Source organism: Rhinolophus sinicus, chromosome 15, assembly GCF_057876585.1.
Source record: "Rhinolophus sinicus isolate RSI-liver-muscle chromosome 15, RSI-T2T, whole genome shotgun sequence".
In the NCBI taxonomy this organism is placed as follows: domain Eukaryota; kingdom Metazoa; phylum Chordata; class Mammalia; order Chiroptera; family Rhinolophidae; genus Rhinolophus; species Rhinolophus sinicus.
In genome coordinates this window covers 26841337-26856684 of record NC_142515.1, presented here as the reverse complement: position 1 = coordinate 26856684, position 15348 = coordinate 26841337, and the positions used below count along the sequence as shown (strand labels likewise).

Sequence of the window (15348 nt, the reverse complement as noted above, 5' to 3'; positions counted from 1 at the left end):
AATTCTGAACTGTAGGGCTTTCATTATCGCGATATCTTATGATTTTAATCCAGATTTCTTTATGACCTAAGAGTTGTAAAAAAGGGGAAGCTTTTAACTTACCAGGTTATACAAGGATGTTTATTCTATTTTTTGTTATTATGTCCAGTTTTATTGCTTTGTGCTCAGAAAAATTTTAATGCTATTTCTGCCTTTCAGAATTCATTGAGGTAAAAAAAAAAGAATTCATTGAGGTGTTCTTAATGCTTAATAAATGGACAATGTCTAGAAACGTTCAATAGGCACTTAAAAAGAAAGATGTGTTATCAAGTTATAGAATCTGATAGACCATCAGGTCCACTCTATTAATTATATTTTCTAATCCTCTACAAATCTCTACTTATTTTTTGGTTAAATTGACAGTGATCTATGTGCATTGACAGAAATAAAATAGAGTAACATGTTGCTGGTGTTTCTGTCAATTTCCCCTTGAATTCCCTGAGGCTTGCTTTATGACTCTTCTTAATGCTATGCTATTGATGCATAAAGATTTATGACAGTTATATTCTCACTGTAGCTTGTACCCTTTCTCGTTATGAAGTGTCTCACCTTTTTTTTTTAATACTTTAAAAACAAAACAAAAAAGACCTTGTCTATAACTAAAATTGTGATCCCAGCTTTATTTTTGTTAGCATTTGCCTATATGCCTTCTTTCCTTTTAAACCTTTCTGGGTCATTTTCTTTCGTATACAGCATGCAGTTGGGTTTAAGTTTCTGTCAATAACAGAGTACATTACACTTATAGTTTTTGGCATAACAAGTAAGTTTATCCAGTTATCTTATTATTTATTATATTTTCTTGAAGAAATCTGCAACCCCATAAAATTGCATGCAGAATTTTGAATATATGTACATCCATCATGAAGGAGCCCATAGCGTCATCAGATTCTCAGTGGGGTCACTGATCCAAATTGGTTCACAATCACTTCTCCATATGAACCCCCCCCCCCCCAATTCCTACAACTGCTCCCATGACAGGAAGTCCAGACCCCTAGTCTTCCTGGAATCTTCCTCTTGACCCACCTACTTTATCACTGGATTGTGAGTTCACTGAGGGCAAGGGAAGTTTCTAACAAATCCGGGGCTCCTATATATTATAGCTCATTGGAAATACTTGGCTGTATAGAGAAAATTCAAGGCTCATAAGCCATCAGCTTTGTCTATCTCTGATTCCGTTGAGGTGGCCTTGCTTTCACTTACTTACCCACAGGTTCTATAACTGAACACAATAAAGCTTTCTTCATCCGTCCTCTCTATGAAGGTCACACAGGTGTGCTTTTCCCAGTGTCTCATGGCCTGCTTAAAAATGGCCCTCTGGCTTCCTGAAATGACAAGGCAAGTGTTCATTACTTCCTCCATGGACCCATGCCTTCCTTAGATACTTTAAGGCATCCTAACTTGAGACAAAGCTCGTTCCAATGATCCAAAAAGAAAAAAAAAGCTTCTTTGGGTGACCCAGAGTAGAAATGCACTAGGAATAAGAATTTATCTTGCTAAGAATACAATATAACTTTCCTGAATTACCAAAACTTACAGAGTAGGAGTTTGTGAATTGGAAGAGAGGGTAAAAATAGATTTTCAAACTATCCCGGGCTTCCCAACTTCTCCTTTGTATTGAAAGAACTTTTCTAAACTTTAAAAAAAAATCTTACCCAGGTTATTCAATTTGGAAATTGCAGGCTTTTGAAGCACTTCATTCCACACCTTCATTTTATTTTATACCTAGAGGAGGGTGTTCCTATATGCTCTGAGAATTCTTTTTTCATATACATTCATACTACTTTTACATGGGGGTTCAGTGTTTTCTGGAGTATCCTTGAGCATGATTCTCTACAAGCCCTTTGAAAACAGGTAAGTTTCATACTTTCTCTGAACCTGTCTTCATTATTTCCTTGAATAGAAATGTGTTGAGAAAACAATGAGTAAATTATCGGGGAGCAAGAATAAAGTAGTTGTAAATTCCAGGCTGATAGTTATGGATATGCAATAAGTATTCTTTTCAAAATCTATCAATCTGAGAAACAAAAGACTATTTTGTTTTTGCTAGAAGCAATGAGAAGACAATAGTTGTTTGGGAAGTACAAAGGATGGTTCGAGCTAGGGTCTGAATTCTAGAGTGACCTTGTTGCAAAAAAAACCAACCAACCAACCACTGGGGAGGCTCCCCTCACAGTCTAGGAGATACGGGTGTGGTGTCACATTGTCCCTAAAAACATTCCTATAGAAGAAAGAGTAACTTAGCTGTTCACTTTTTTGACATCTTGGTACTTTTTGTTCAAATTGTTTATAGCTCAATCACTCACCAAAATAGCAATCCTACTAATTATAGAGTAACAAAGATCTCTGTGTAAACAAAGTTCTCTCTACAAAATTAGTTCATTGATAAAGGTTATATAAATCTTTGGTCAGCAAAGTACTCCAGGTATGAGCGAACAGTAAGGATAAGTGTTATAAAGACTATAAAGCAAGGTGCTGGGAGAGAGTAGCTGGTTGGGGTATCAGGGAGTCAAAGAAGGACATATCATTTGATCGGAGATGCCCATGGTAAGAAGCCAGCCAAGAGAAGATCTGGGGAAAGAACACTCTGGGCAAACAGAGGGACAAGTGCAAGTGTGCTAAGGCAGGAATGAGGTGGGCACATTCCAGAAAAGGAAGATGACTGGTGAGGCTAGCACCGTGGGACTAAGGAGGAGAGAGGAGAGAAGGGTACAACTCTAGGTGGGAGGGGGCAAGGGCTGCCTGGAGGATGGCTCCTGGGTCAGGCGTTGCAGTTCATTAGTGGCAATGGGAAACCACTGAATGACTTACATATTTTAAAGATAATAATACCAATAGCAAATAATTACTAATTACTATGTACGAGGCACTGTTCTAAGTGCTTTATCTAAATTACTCCTCTAAATCTCAAAACAACCATATGGAATAGAAAATATCCCCATCTACAGAAGCGGGAACTGAGGCACAGAAAGGTTAAGTAACTTGCCCCAAGGCAGACAACTGGTAAGTGCTATAGCCAGGATTAGACCCAGGAGGTCTGATGGTGTCCATTGGCCCATTCTGGTGGGAGTGGGGGCAGTCCAGGGTGCTCCTCCAGGCCGAGGACAGATAAGCCTTCTTTCTGCCGGGAGTGCTTTGCTGACATACCCACTGTGCAAACTCTGTCTAGCCTTCAAGACCAGGGTCATATGTCAGCCCCTACATAGAGCCTCCAGGACCAGGTGACCACTTTTGGGGATGTAGCCCCAGTAGAGACTGCAGTTTCCCCCTTAGTGCACTTCCCCGCATAGGCATGAGGGAACATTAGCAGGTAGGACTGCTGTGACCTCCACATCTGCTCAATCTCACTTTAGTCCTTCCTGGGAGGACTAAGTCAGCCTAGGGAGACAAAGCGCCCAGCCCCAAAGCAGGCCTCATCTGAGGCGACTGACCGGTGAAATTCCCTCCAATGACATAGGGGATGACCCCCCCAGGCCATATCCTCTCTGTCCTTGAGGTTGTGGCTCTTCGGACACGGGGAGAGAAGGTCTCCGCTCTGGCATTCGAGGTCCCAAGGCTCTGTGGAAACATGGCATTCTCCTTGGCATCTGCAAGAGAGTCACACTGTTATTTACTTTGCTTTTAATTCTCCCTATGCATTATGGTTAAGATTATATTATCCATGAATCCATAAAAGGGAGTGTTAAAAACATGTTCCAAAGAGGGCATGTGGTCTGTTCAGGGTTTTGCACCCATGGTTGGTAGTTTTCCAGACAGGGCAAGAGTAAGTGTGATAAGTGTACCAGGCCTAGGACAGGAGTGGGTCTGGCTTGTTGTGGGCCCAAGGGCAGCCTGTGGGCCACAGAACTAAGTGGGCCCTGACAACTCACAACTCTTTGGGATGGAGCCAAGTTAGGGGTGTATGCTCTTCTCAGAGCCACAAATATTTGAGGGAATGAACTGAGTGAATTCCCTGCCTTGACCAAATTCCATCAATGTTGCAAATTTTTAAAATAATTTGACCACTTTCGCAAATAAAGTGAACAAGTCCATGATGCTGGGAAAAGAAACTCTGTAAAGTAAAACCCTGGAAAAAGCGGAGGCTCATAAAATCTCCCAGCTCTTCCCAGTCTCTCAGTACATCTGGACCTTTAAGAAAGGAATGTGGAAAAGAAATGGAGGCTCGATGAAAGGTTCTGAGTCAAGGAATGGCTCCTGGAATTAGCAGAGAGAGACAGGTGGGGGTAGAACTGCTCTAAACCTGCAGCAACCAAATAATTGAATCCACATTCATTTTATTTGTCATTCAGACAACTGAAAGTTTCCTTTTCAGTCTGCTTACTTAGAATCTCTCATTATTCTTACTTGGAGCATTTTTTCTTTAGTTTTTATACTTTTTCCCCTAAAAATCAGCTTTTGGTTTTCTTGATTCTTTTCATTAATTTTATTTACCTTATTATTTCCTTCTATTTTCGTTTGTTTCCTTTTCAGTTTTTTTTCTCTTTTAAAAAAATTTAGATATAATTCACACACCGAACTGTCACCTTTTTAAAGTGTACAATTTAGTGTTTCTCAGTACATTCACAAAGTTGTGCAACCATCATTCTATAGAATTCCACAATATTTTTATCATCCCCAAAAGAAATCCTGTATCCATTCATTAGCAGTCACAGCCCATATCTCCCTCCCCCGTTCTTGGCAATGAGTTATCTACTTTATATCTCCATGGATTTGCCTATTCTGGACATTTCATATAAATGGAATCATGCAAAATGTGTCTGGCTTCTTTCACTGAACATTGTTTTCCAGGTTCATCCATGCTATAGCATTAATCAGTCCTTCATTATATTTTATGGCTGAATAATATTCCATTGTAGGCATATACCACATTTTGTTTACCCATTCCTCAGTTGATAAACAGTTGGGTTGTTTCCACTTTTTTGGCTGTCATATATAATGTTATAAACATTAATGTGCACATTTTTTGGTGGCATGCTTTTTCAGTTCAGTATATAGCAAAAGTAGAATTGTTGAGTCATATGGTAACTCTACTCTATTCATTGAGCTATGTATTTATCTCAAAACATTGTTTATTTGCTGTTAAGGCCCCAAATTAGTCACTATTATTGAGGATTTGTTTGTTTCTTTTTTTTTTAATTAAATTTATTGGGGTGACAATTGTTAGTAAAATCACATAGATTTCAGGTGTACAATTCTGTATTACATCATCTATAAATCCCATTGTGTGTTCATCACCCAGAGTCAGTTCTCTTTCCATCACCATATAGATTTGTTTGTTTCTAATACAGATTTCTATCTACCTTCATGTTCATCCTTTTCATTGCTCACTGCTACTTGCATCCCAAACCTCCCTCCTGGACATGCATCTTTTATTATTCTTTCATGATGATAACAAACACTTAGTTTATTTTATACTCACTCTTATTTTATCTTTGCTCATTTATTTTATCCTCATTCTGGCAACACAGTATAGCTGGGAATGTATAGAGTTCTAAGTTGAATGATATTTTTCCCTCAGCACTTCAAAGACAGTATTCCAATGTCTTTTGGTCTTTATTGTTGCCAATGGGAGGTATCCTTTTAGTTTAATGGTAATTCCTTTCCCCATTATCTGTCTTTAGTTCTAGTTTCCTTCTTTTGTTCTTTGTCTTTGGTGTTCCTCAGCATCATTATAATTATCTAGATGTGGATTTGTTTCAATTCTCTGCAGGAGACTCAGTACAATTTTTGAAATTTCACATCTTTCTTTAATTTTGGAAAACCATCATTCCATAATGACCACTGCCCTCTCCTTCCCGGTTTCTCTATAGGTGTTCTCTCATTTTCTAGAATTCCTATTGATTATACATTGAGCAGCTTCATTTTATTCCCCATGTCTCTTTACCTTTTTTTTTTTTTTTTTTTTTTTTTGGCATTTTCTGTCTTCTTCTCTCTCAGTAGTAAAACTTGTATGATTTTCTCAGATCTATTTTCTACTTCACTAATTCTCTCTTCTATTGTGCTCCATATAATATTTATCCCATTCCAATTTCAATAAATATAGTTATCATTTCTAGAAGCCCTATTTAGTGGTTTCTAAATTTGCCTGTTCTTTTTATTGTTATTATTATTGTTTTGTTTTATTTTTCTCCCACTGTAGTGTCAAATTCTTCCACTGGCTCTTTAGTCATTTTATGTATACTTATTTAATCTCCTTCAGATTTTTCTATTATTTCCACATCTCGGGGTACTAATTCTCCAATTTATTGTCTTTGCTGATTCTCCTTCATGGATTAATTTTTTGTGTTTCTAATGTTTTTTATTTAAAGTTCATTTTTAGGGAAGGTTATTCCTTTCTATAAGTCTATATAACCTCAATCATGAGTATGACTCTGTTTTTCATTTTTGGGGTTCTTGAAATTCTATGGCTCCTGGATCAATTTTTGTGTTAATTTCTAAGTTTAGGGTTCCCATATATAGGAAATGTCATTTGAGAACTTATACCATTATGAGAAATAGGCTTTGAAATTTAGTTTCTCATAGAAGATATCCCCCCACCCACTCCCCACTCCCACTTACAGGCTAGGAAAGATAGCAAGATTTCTTGCTACTTCTCTCAACCACTAGGCAGTTTCTCTAGGCTTTTTTTTTTTTTTTTTTTTTTTAATCAATAGGAAACCCTTTCAGGGTGTTTGTTTTATATAAGATCTCAGTCTCGACTTCCTGCCACACATGGGACCAAGGCCACATCTTCTGGACTTATGTAGTTGTTACATGGGTATTAACACATCAGCTCCCTGTTACCCAAATCCTGGCTCAGTTTCAATGCCCTCTGCACAGTCTTGCCACCATCTAACGCTTAGTTCTGTGTTTTCATGTTCCCTATTCTTTTCTGATCGTAGCAATTTCTCTTTCCTTCATTTGAGCTTAACTCTGTATTTTTAATTTTGGGTGAAGGGAAGGTTTTATTTGCATATATACATATATATGTAAATATACTATATATTTTAATATAAACATATATGTAAATATATATAATATATATGTTATATACATATTTCCCCCCCAGCAGTTCTATGTTTGTATAAGAGGCCCCTACTCATTCAACTGGTCATATTGCCAGAACCAGAAAGTTGGCATGTAATATAGTTTTAAACCTGAAGATAATTGTTTTACTGCTAGAATTTCTAGATCGGAAGTCATACACTTGTAGTTCTTGGGATAATCCCAACCCACAGATGTGTCTTGTTTGGCCTGGACACTTTTGGCCCACATTGTTTTTTTTAAAACTCTCACTTTAGAAGCCAACTTTTAAAAATCAAGGGATTTCACATTAGAGTCCAGATTTTCTAGTTTTTCTTTAAACACGGAAAGATCTGCAACAGTGGGGCCACCTCCCGTCATTAACGACCCACTGGAGTGAAGTAGCACCTGCTCCCCATGGTCAGGCACATGTTTTCCCCGTTGCCAGAATCTCTCTCCCACTTCACATCGTCCCATCCAGCCTGCGTCATCTCTCGACACTGCCAGCTTGGCCTCTACAGATGTTCTAATTTGCCATCCCAGCCCTGGACTACAAATTGAGTTGCCCCAATAGACTGGAAGCTCCATGGAGGCAGGAACTGTGGCTGGCTTGGTCACACTCTAGTCGCCCCGAGCACTTTGCCTGGTTGGTGGTAAGCATTCAGGGCTTTTGTATTGTGAATGAATTAATGAAAGAATGGACGAGTTATTCTAAAAATAAACAGTCCAACAGTCCAAACAATTCTGTGACAAAAACCTCTTCAAAATGCTGGCAGCCCCAACGCCCTTAATGTTTAAACCCTGAGAGTCATCCCATCTTCAGTCATCACAGGCAGCAGTGCAGCAAGTAGACGTTTGTTATTCATTTCCCATATGGTTTTCAACAAGTCTCTTCATTTTCCTCTGCCTCCAACTCTCCTTTGGAGAATGGACCAAAATACTTCTCTCTTCGAGGGACTAACACTAAGACATACCATGTTTCTCAGGCCAGTTGTGTTATGTGTACATGTGATCTGGTACTGTGAGGGCTGGTATGCAGCCGAGTCAGCATGGGACAATCTTAAGTGCACCTGGAAAGAGACCGAGGTGTAATTTCCAGAGATGGGTTATTGAATGACAGCTTCCCCATCGGTCCAGTGAGAAATCTAATTTGCCAAGGACTCAACACAGGAAGCATTCGCCGATTAAAAATATGTCTAAACAGATGTTCTGCTTAGCTTGGAAGAAGGATCTTAATGCAACTGTCATTATTGGATTTTCTTGGATTACTACTATCTGGAATCAGAATTCAAATAGAAGGATGTAATTATTTATTATGGCCAAGAGTTCTGCATTTGAAGAGGAGCTCAGGGGCATCTGAAAGGATTTAACACTCTGGGGGTGGGGTCGGCTGGGGGGATAAAGTCCATTTAAGTTCTCTGGCTCTGGGAGTGAACCATGTCTTCTCTGAAAAAGCAGAGCGGCCGTAACTATTCAATGTTCCATTTCCAGCTGAAGGCACAGCCGTGTCATAAACAGAACCAGGCCTGGCTCAGCTTTCTCAAGCGAGGAACTTCGAATTTTCAATTAGCCAACTGATCACTCCCACACTGGAAGTAAACACCCTGACTTCCAACCATCTGCATCACCCTCACCTCGTGGGTGATGGGCAAATTCGCACCTGGCCTGAGCTGCACACTGCGGCAATCCTGAAAGACTAAAGAGCAGCTCCGCATTGAAAACGGAGATGGTGACTTATTCTGCATAAGTGGCTCCCAAACCTGGCTGCACATTTGAATCAACTGGGGAGCTTTTAAAAAATTCTGTTCTGAGATTGAGACTCAATGGGCCTAGAGCAGAGTCAAGGCATCAGTAGTTTTTAAAGCTCCTCGGGTGATTTGAAAGCACGGGTAAGTTTGAGAACCACTGATATAGTGCAAAGGTTAAGAGCAAGCGATTTGGGGTCCAGGACTTCGGCTAAGGATGAACACTGCCATTTGCTACCTGTGCGGCCTTAGACAGGCCACCTTGCCTTAAGCCTTCCTTCCTGCTGCATGGTGGTGTGGTGTTGTAGGCAATGAATGTCAAACGCCCGCCAAGGTAAGGGCTCAATGCAAGTTGCAGTAATGACTATCAAGGTCTGCACTTGGGGACAGGCTAGAAAGAATGCCTGAAGTTAGGCTCAGCAGTTACACCCAGACACGCTGACACTCAGGGTTTCGGCACTAAGTGGTGCTTTGCGTCCAAGTTTGTGGGATACCTGTTCTGTGGCGCAACCAGATTCCATTATTATTTGCTTCGGCATAAAGCCTTTAGGGACAGTTACTGAAAGTGAAATGTCCATTCTCTTTTATGAATATGGTTCTGGAAATCAGGCTTTAGCAAAAACAGTCACAGCTTCATTTGTGGAGCAGTTACACACTCCATTTCATTAATCCCATTATCAGCCCTGAAATGCAAGCTGAGCTCCCATCTCCAGGGGAGGGAGGCTCCTCAGACCAAATCATCTGCCAGGAGGATGCTGAGTGAGCAATTCTCTGAGCCCCCCAGCCTTCCCCCAGAGCTGGAAGCACAAATCCCCACCGTCAGGGCTGAGGGGAGCCACATAATGCCAGGAAAGAAACTGGCTGCTGAAGCCCAAGGGCCGGGGGCTTCCCTCAGATCCTTTCTCCTACTTGGGCGGTCTCTTTTTCTGGGGGTGGCAGAAGGGGGGCAGGTTGTGATCAAAGGGGAACCTGAGATTGACACAGCTGGTCTTATCTTTGATTCAAACAAAACAAGAAACACCCAAGTTGGCGCCTACCAGTATTCTGGAGGGACAAACGGACGGGAAGGCGGGGGAACAGGCTAGGGTAGCCTGCCCTCACCTCACCTTTGAGGTCTCCTTCCTCCCTCAGGATGCCCTAGGTGCTTAAAGCCTTGCTTGTCTCCTACTGTAAAACAGAGTGGAGGATGGCCTGGCCTTGACATTAGCCTCTTCAAACAAAGCAGGGTCATTTGAGAGGCTGCAGACTGTGGATTTGGCCAGCTTTAGGGGTGCGGGACATGGTGGGTGGGGGAGTGCTGTCATTATCCTCCTTAAAAATAACCCAAGAGAGTGTCTTGTTGCAGAGTGGGCACCATGCACAACCCCACCAGAGGCAGAATTTCAATGGGCTGCAGAAGGCTTATCCCTTCCCGTCCCCCTTAATTGTGTTCCTGTGCAGCTGTTGAACAGCTGTGGGATCCCAGTCCAGAGGTGGATGATGCACTTTCAATACTGGAAACATAATTCCTGGAGGTAGAGGCAGCAAGGAAGAAGTGGAGGAGTTATCTTCATGGAGCACCTTTTACATAACACGCACCTACCTGGCTATGCACTTTGCATAAACACTATTTCTAATTCTCTCCAAACCTCATATGAGGAATAAAATAACTTTTGCACAGTCACAGCTATTAAGTCACTGAGCTGGGATGCCATCCCAAGTGTATCTGACTCTCCAAGTTTATTTGGTTGGGTCATTTTTATACCCAAAAAGCTAGTAACTATTACAAACCCTGACAATGCCTATTACTGGTGAGCAGGTAAGAGGCAATGAGGGAATGCGGTACCTGGTCTCCAAACACAGCCACCAGCAAGCCCTCTCATCCCTGTGAGCTCCTGCCACTTCTCACATTAAGGGGTGGAATAGATTAGTTTGTCCTCAAACCTGGGCTGGCCCTTGGCTTGTTGTGACTCCTAGGATGTGACAGAAGCAAGATTCTCAGAGTTCTGAGTCCAGGCCTGAGGCAGACTCATGGCTTCTACTTCCTTCCTCTGGGAAGCCAGCTACTGTGCTGTAAAATAATCTCAGGTTAGATGACTAAGTGGTGCAAGTTCATGTGGAGAGAGGAGCCACATGGAGGCACAACTGAAGCACCAGGGCTGTGGCTAAAGCTTTTTTGGGCCTCCCAGCCCAGCTCAGCTTCAAGGTGAATGTGAGTCTTAGAGGGATTTCCCATAAGATATTGGCGAGTAAGAAAAACATGAGACTTAAAAAACGTGTATTGAATACAATCCCATTTTTTAAAAAATGACAAAGCTTAAATAGCTATATATATGTTTATATGTTTTATGTATGTTTATATATGTATATGTGTATATCTATGTCCAGCGAGTGACCCCAGGCAACGTCAGCTGAAGGACCACGCCACTGAGCCTAGTCAACCCACAGAATCGTGAAAGATAACAAATCACTCACTGTGTGAAGTTACTAAGTTTGGGGTAGTTTTTAATGCTAGAATAAATCACTTAAATTGGAAAAGGAAAATTATATCTGGCATCTACCTCACGGCAATGTGATGGTAAGCCCCTCTGGTTTCATTCCCACACACTATGCTCCATTTTTACCAATAGGTGCTGGTCATCTGTGGCCAAAATGAAGTGCCACTGAGTTTACCAGATGTCTCGGGAGTCTGAAAATGCATAAGTCAAAACACCCTTGAATAAACAAAGCAGATAAATGCAGATTTTTAAAGGGGGTCTTACACAGGGTCCCAGAAACACACTGTGTGACTGAGAAACAAATGCACATTTGTCCATTGGTGGGAGTGGGGAGTGGGAGCTGAAGAACCTGCCTCTCTCTAAAAGAGGTCAAATTGATAAGAGGGGGATCAGAAACCCAGTGAAAACTGGGAAAAGGATAGGAAGAGGTGAGTCACAGAAGTGCACCCCCAAATCACTGGCAAAGGTAGGAAAAGATGCTCAATGTCACCAGCAGTCAGAGGAATACAAATTAAGTCATAATAAGCTACTGTTCACAGTATTAAAAAGACTAATAATACCTAGTGTTAGCAAGGCTATGGGGAGAGGGTCACACTTGTAAGTTGCTATGGAAATGTGAATAGGTACACCTTTTGAAACTCATTCTAGCAACATCTATTAAAAACAGTAAGTGTGTGAGGGTCTATGTTCAGGAATTTTACTGCAGCATTGTTGATGATGGCAAAAACGTGAAGTGAATATTAACTGATGAAGGAAGGATTGAATAAACTGTGGTCCATTCACACCAGGAATATTTTGCAACTATTCAAAAGAATAAACTGAAGTTGTAACAAATGTCTTAGAGGAGTTTCCCATAAGATATTGGTGAGTGAGAAAAGCATGATACGTAAAAAATGTGTATTGAATACAATCCCATTTTTTAAAAAAAGACAAAGCTTATATAGCTCTCTCTCTCTCTCTCTCTCTATATATATATATATATAATATATGTATATATATGTTTATATGAGTTTATATATGTATATATGTATATCTCTACATAAATGTATATGTAAATATATGTGCATGGAGCAAAAATACGGAGGAGTGCAAAGTCATTAGCATATATTACCTGGGAAAGGGTAGCGGGGTTATATTTTGAAAAATGAAGTGACGGAGGTAGCCAACTTAAAGGAAAAAGGAAAAAAAAAGACAACACTAAAAAAAAGTATGTGATTATACCGTCACACGTATACATTAATGTGAATTATATGTATATAGGCATTTGTGTGAAATTATGTAAATATGTATATGTGTAAAATATAAAATAATATTAAAGCAAAAGCATAAAATAAAGAAACCAATGATTTCTATTTCTTCCCTACATAGGCATACCTGAAACACAGGATTCTGGCATTTAAAAATTATTCCTTTCGCTCTGTGTTCATTTTGTGTAGAAGAAACACCATTGCCAGCCTGGAGCCCTGATTCGCACAGAATGCAGGCCGGACAGAAGCCCAGGGGCATTCTCTCCTCTAGCACAGCTTCTGAACAGGAAAAGCTTCTCCAAAAGGGAGTTGCTTCCAGTGAGAGGCCGCCCCATAATCCCCAAGCTAGAATCTCTTAGAACTGGGAGAGCAGGGGCATGTCTGAGTGTTGCTGTGCAGACAGGAGGTGGTGGGGCATCCAGGCAGGTATATGCTGATAGATGGCCTTGCTCGCAGACAGCCACAACCTCACTTGCCCCCTCCCCCAACAGCCCAAGGCATCTCTAATCTACACCCTCACCCCTAGCCCCAGTCCAGCTTTCTTTTCCTTCCTTGCCTCCCATGCCCACTTGTTCTGTCAGACCCCTAGTTCCCCAAGCTTCATCAGCCCTCTTCTCAGCCCTCAGGGGCTTCAACTCACAAGCCAAGTGCTAGAGAGAAAGGTCAAACACAGATTGCAGAGTTTAACTGAAGAGCATACGGTCCCTGAGAGATCAAATGCCACCCTTCTATCCCTTTCTTTGGCAGCCAGCCCACCCCATTCAACAAAAGGGCACACTCCCTCATGCCCACAGACTTCAGTACTTCTCAGTTCACTAAGAGAAAAGGTATAATAAGAGGTTCCCAAAGCCAAGGGGATGGGGGAGGGGGAAATGAGGAGTGACTGCTTAACGGGTATGGGGGGGTCTCCTTTGGAGGTGATGAAAACGTTCTGGAACTAGATAATGGTGACGGCTACACAACATTGTGAGTGTACATGACACCACTAAATTGTACACATTACAATGATACATTTTATGGTATGTGAAATTTACCAGTTTTAACAACAACAAAAAAGCACGCAAAGGACTGGTAGGGCCTCACGTTACCCTTTCTAGCTTCGTCGCTGCTGGCATTCGTGGCTGTAGCATTCGGCCAGCTCTCGAATGACTGTTCTTCAAGCCCACCTGAAGGAAGGAAGAAGAAAAGGAATGTGAGGATGCATCCGTACCAGCACCAGGAGCGAAGGAAGCCAAGCTGGCCACCTGGGGGATGAACAGGACGACCAGTAGGTCAGTAAAGATTTGTTCAACAAACGCTTATTGAACACCTACCATATGCTGGGCCATGTTCAAGACACTAGGGCAAAAAAAGAACCTGCTTTTCTAGAACCATGCACATAATCCACTAATTATAAAAGTATCATTCTCCTTAGTCAATTCAAAGACACCTGAAGTCAAATATAAAAAGTTAACAGGCAAATCCCAAAGTCAGCCTCATAAGAAAGCTCAACTGCGCAAAGGGCACAGAACCCCACTCCTGTTCTGGAGTCCCCTTGCTGTGGAATGAGGGAAGATGTTATCCCCACTGTTACTAAATACGTGATATGGTCATTACTGCTGCCTTGGCTTCAATAGGCATTCTGGTTTCCTCTCTGGGGTGAGTCTCCTTTTAGAAATTGTTCTGTTTACTTTGTAAATCAGACTCTGCAGACATTGCCTCATTCAAGGCCAGTGACGCACATATTCATTTGCTAGTAGCCATGATCTACAAGCCAGCTTCATATCCGTCCCCACTAGGAACATGGTCAGTCACCAACTATTATTAGACCCACTGTGAGCCAAGTACAGTTCCAGCACCGGGGATCCAGCAGCTAACGAGACAGACGAGTGTGTATATTCTAAATGGGTAGCTGGATAAGAAACAGTAGGTAAGAAAATAAAGAAATAAGATCATTTCAAGTTCAGCAAATGCTCTGAAGATCAAATTCAGTATATGGTGGTGTGTGATTGGAGCAACTGCTTAGAAGGTGGTCGGAGAAGGCCCCTTCCAAGGAAGTGACATTCAGGTTGAAAGTTGAAAGACCCTAAGGAGCCAGCCACACGGAGATCTGAGCCAGTGCACCCCCAACAGAAGGCAGGATGGGAAAAGAACCTGGATCGGGAATGGGCTTGCCCTGTGGAGGGGCCGACCATAGTGGCCAAGGGGCACGAGGCCTGAGCGGGAGGCCAGATCCACAGAGTTTAAAGCAGGAGAGGGAGAGAAGGATGTGTTTTTATTCGTTTTACCAAGATCCCTCTGGCAGGCAAAACAGGAAGCCTTGCGATGGTCCAGACAAGAGACAGCAGTGGGGTGGGCTGGACAGTGCAATGCAGACGTTGGGGACCTGTCGTATTAGGGCTATAGTTGGAGGCAGAGCAACAAGAAAGGCTGATGGGTACGATAGGAGGAACTGAGCGGGGCCACCAACGTCTCCTACATTTGAGGTTTGAACAACTGGGTGGGTAGTGACACTAAAAAGCAGATTTGAAGATAAAGCCTAGGTCCGTGAGAGACTAGTATACATATGGATCCACATCCAAGCAACTATAGGACAATCTATTTACCGATGCAAAATTATTTCTTGTCTTTGTTTAGAAATTTGCAGCTTACAAGCTATTTCCCCGTATCCTCTTGGACCCTGGTTTAGAACACTCTGTGGTAGATGGAGTGTCACCTCATTGTACAGAAGAGAAAACTGATTAGCCCAGGGTTACCCAGCCCATAAGGGAAGCTGAGGGTTCAGGACAGTCTCCTGCTCAGAGCCTGAGGATCTTTCCCATGCTCCACAGCTAGGAAGGGTCCCAGACATGGAACCCAATG

General features: G+C 41.8%; 1 protein-coding gene across 1 annotated transcript in view; it reads right to left on the bottom strand.

Annotated features, from left to right (window-relative positions):
• The window catches only part of TLL2 (tolloid like 2), a 115254-nt gene that overhangs the window by 51916 nt on the left and 47990 nt on the right, over positions 1–15348 (bottom strand). The window contains exons 3-5 of the mRNA XM_019725125.3: positions 13596–13673; positions 3468–3623; positions 1244–1361 (exon numbers count right to left, since the gene is read on the bottom strand). Of these exons, the coding sequence (XP_019580684.1) occupies positions 1244–1361; positions 3468–3623; positions 13596–13673 (352 nt within the window). The remainder of the gene's footprint in view (positions 1–1243; positions 1362–3467; positions 3624–13595; positions 13674–15348) is intronic.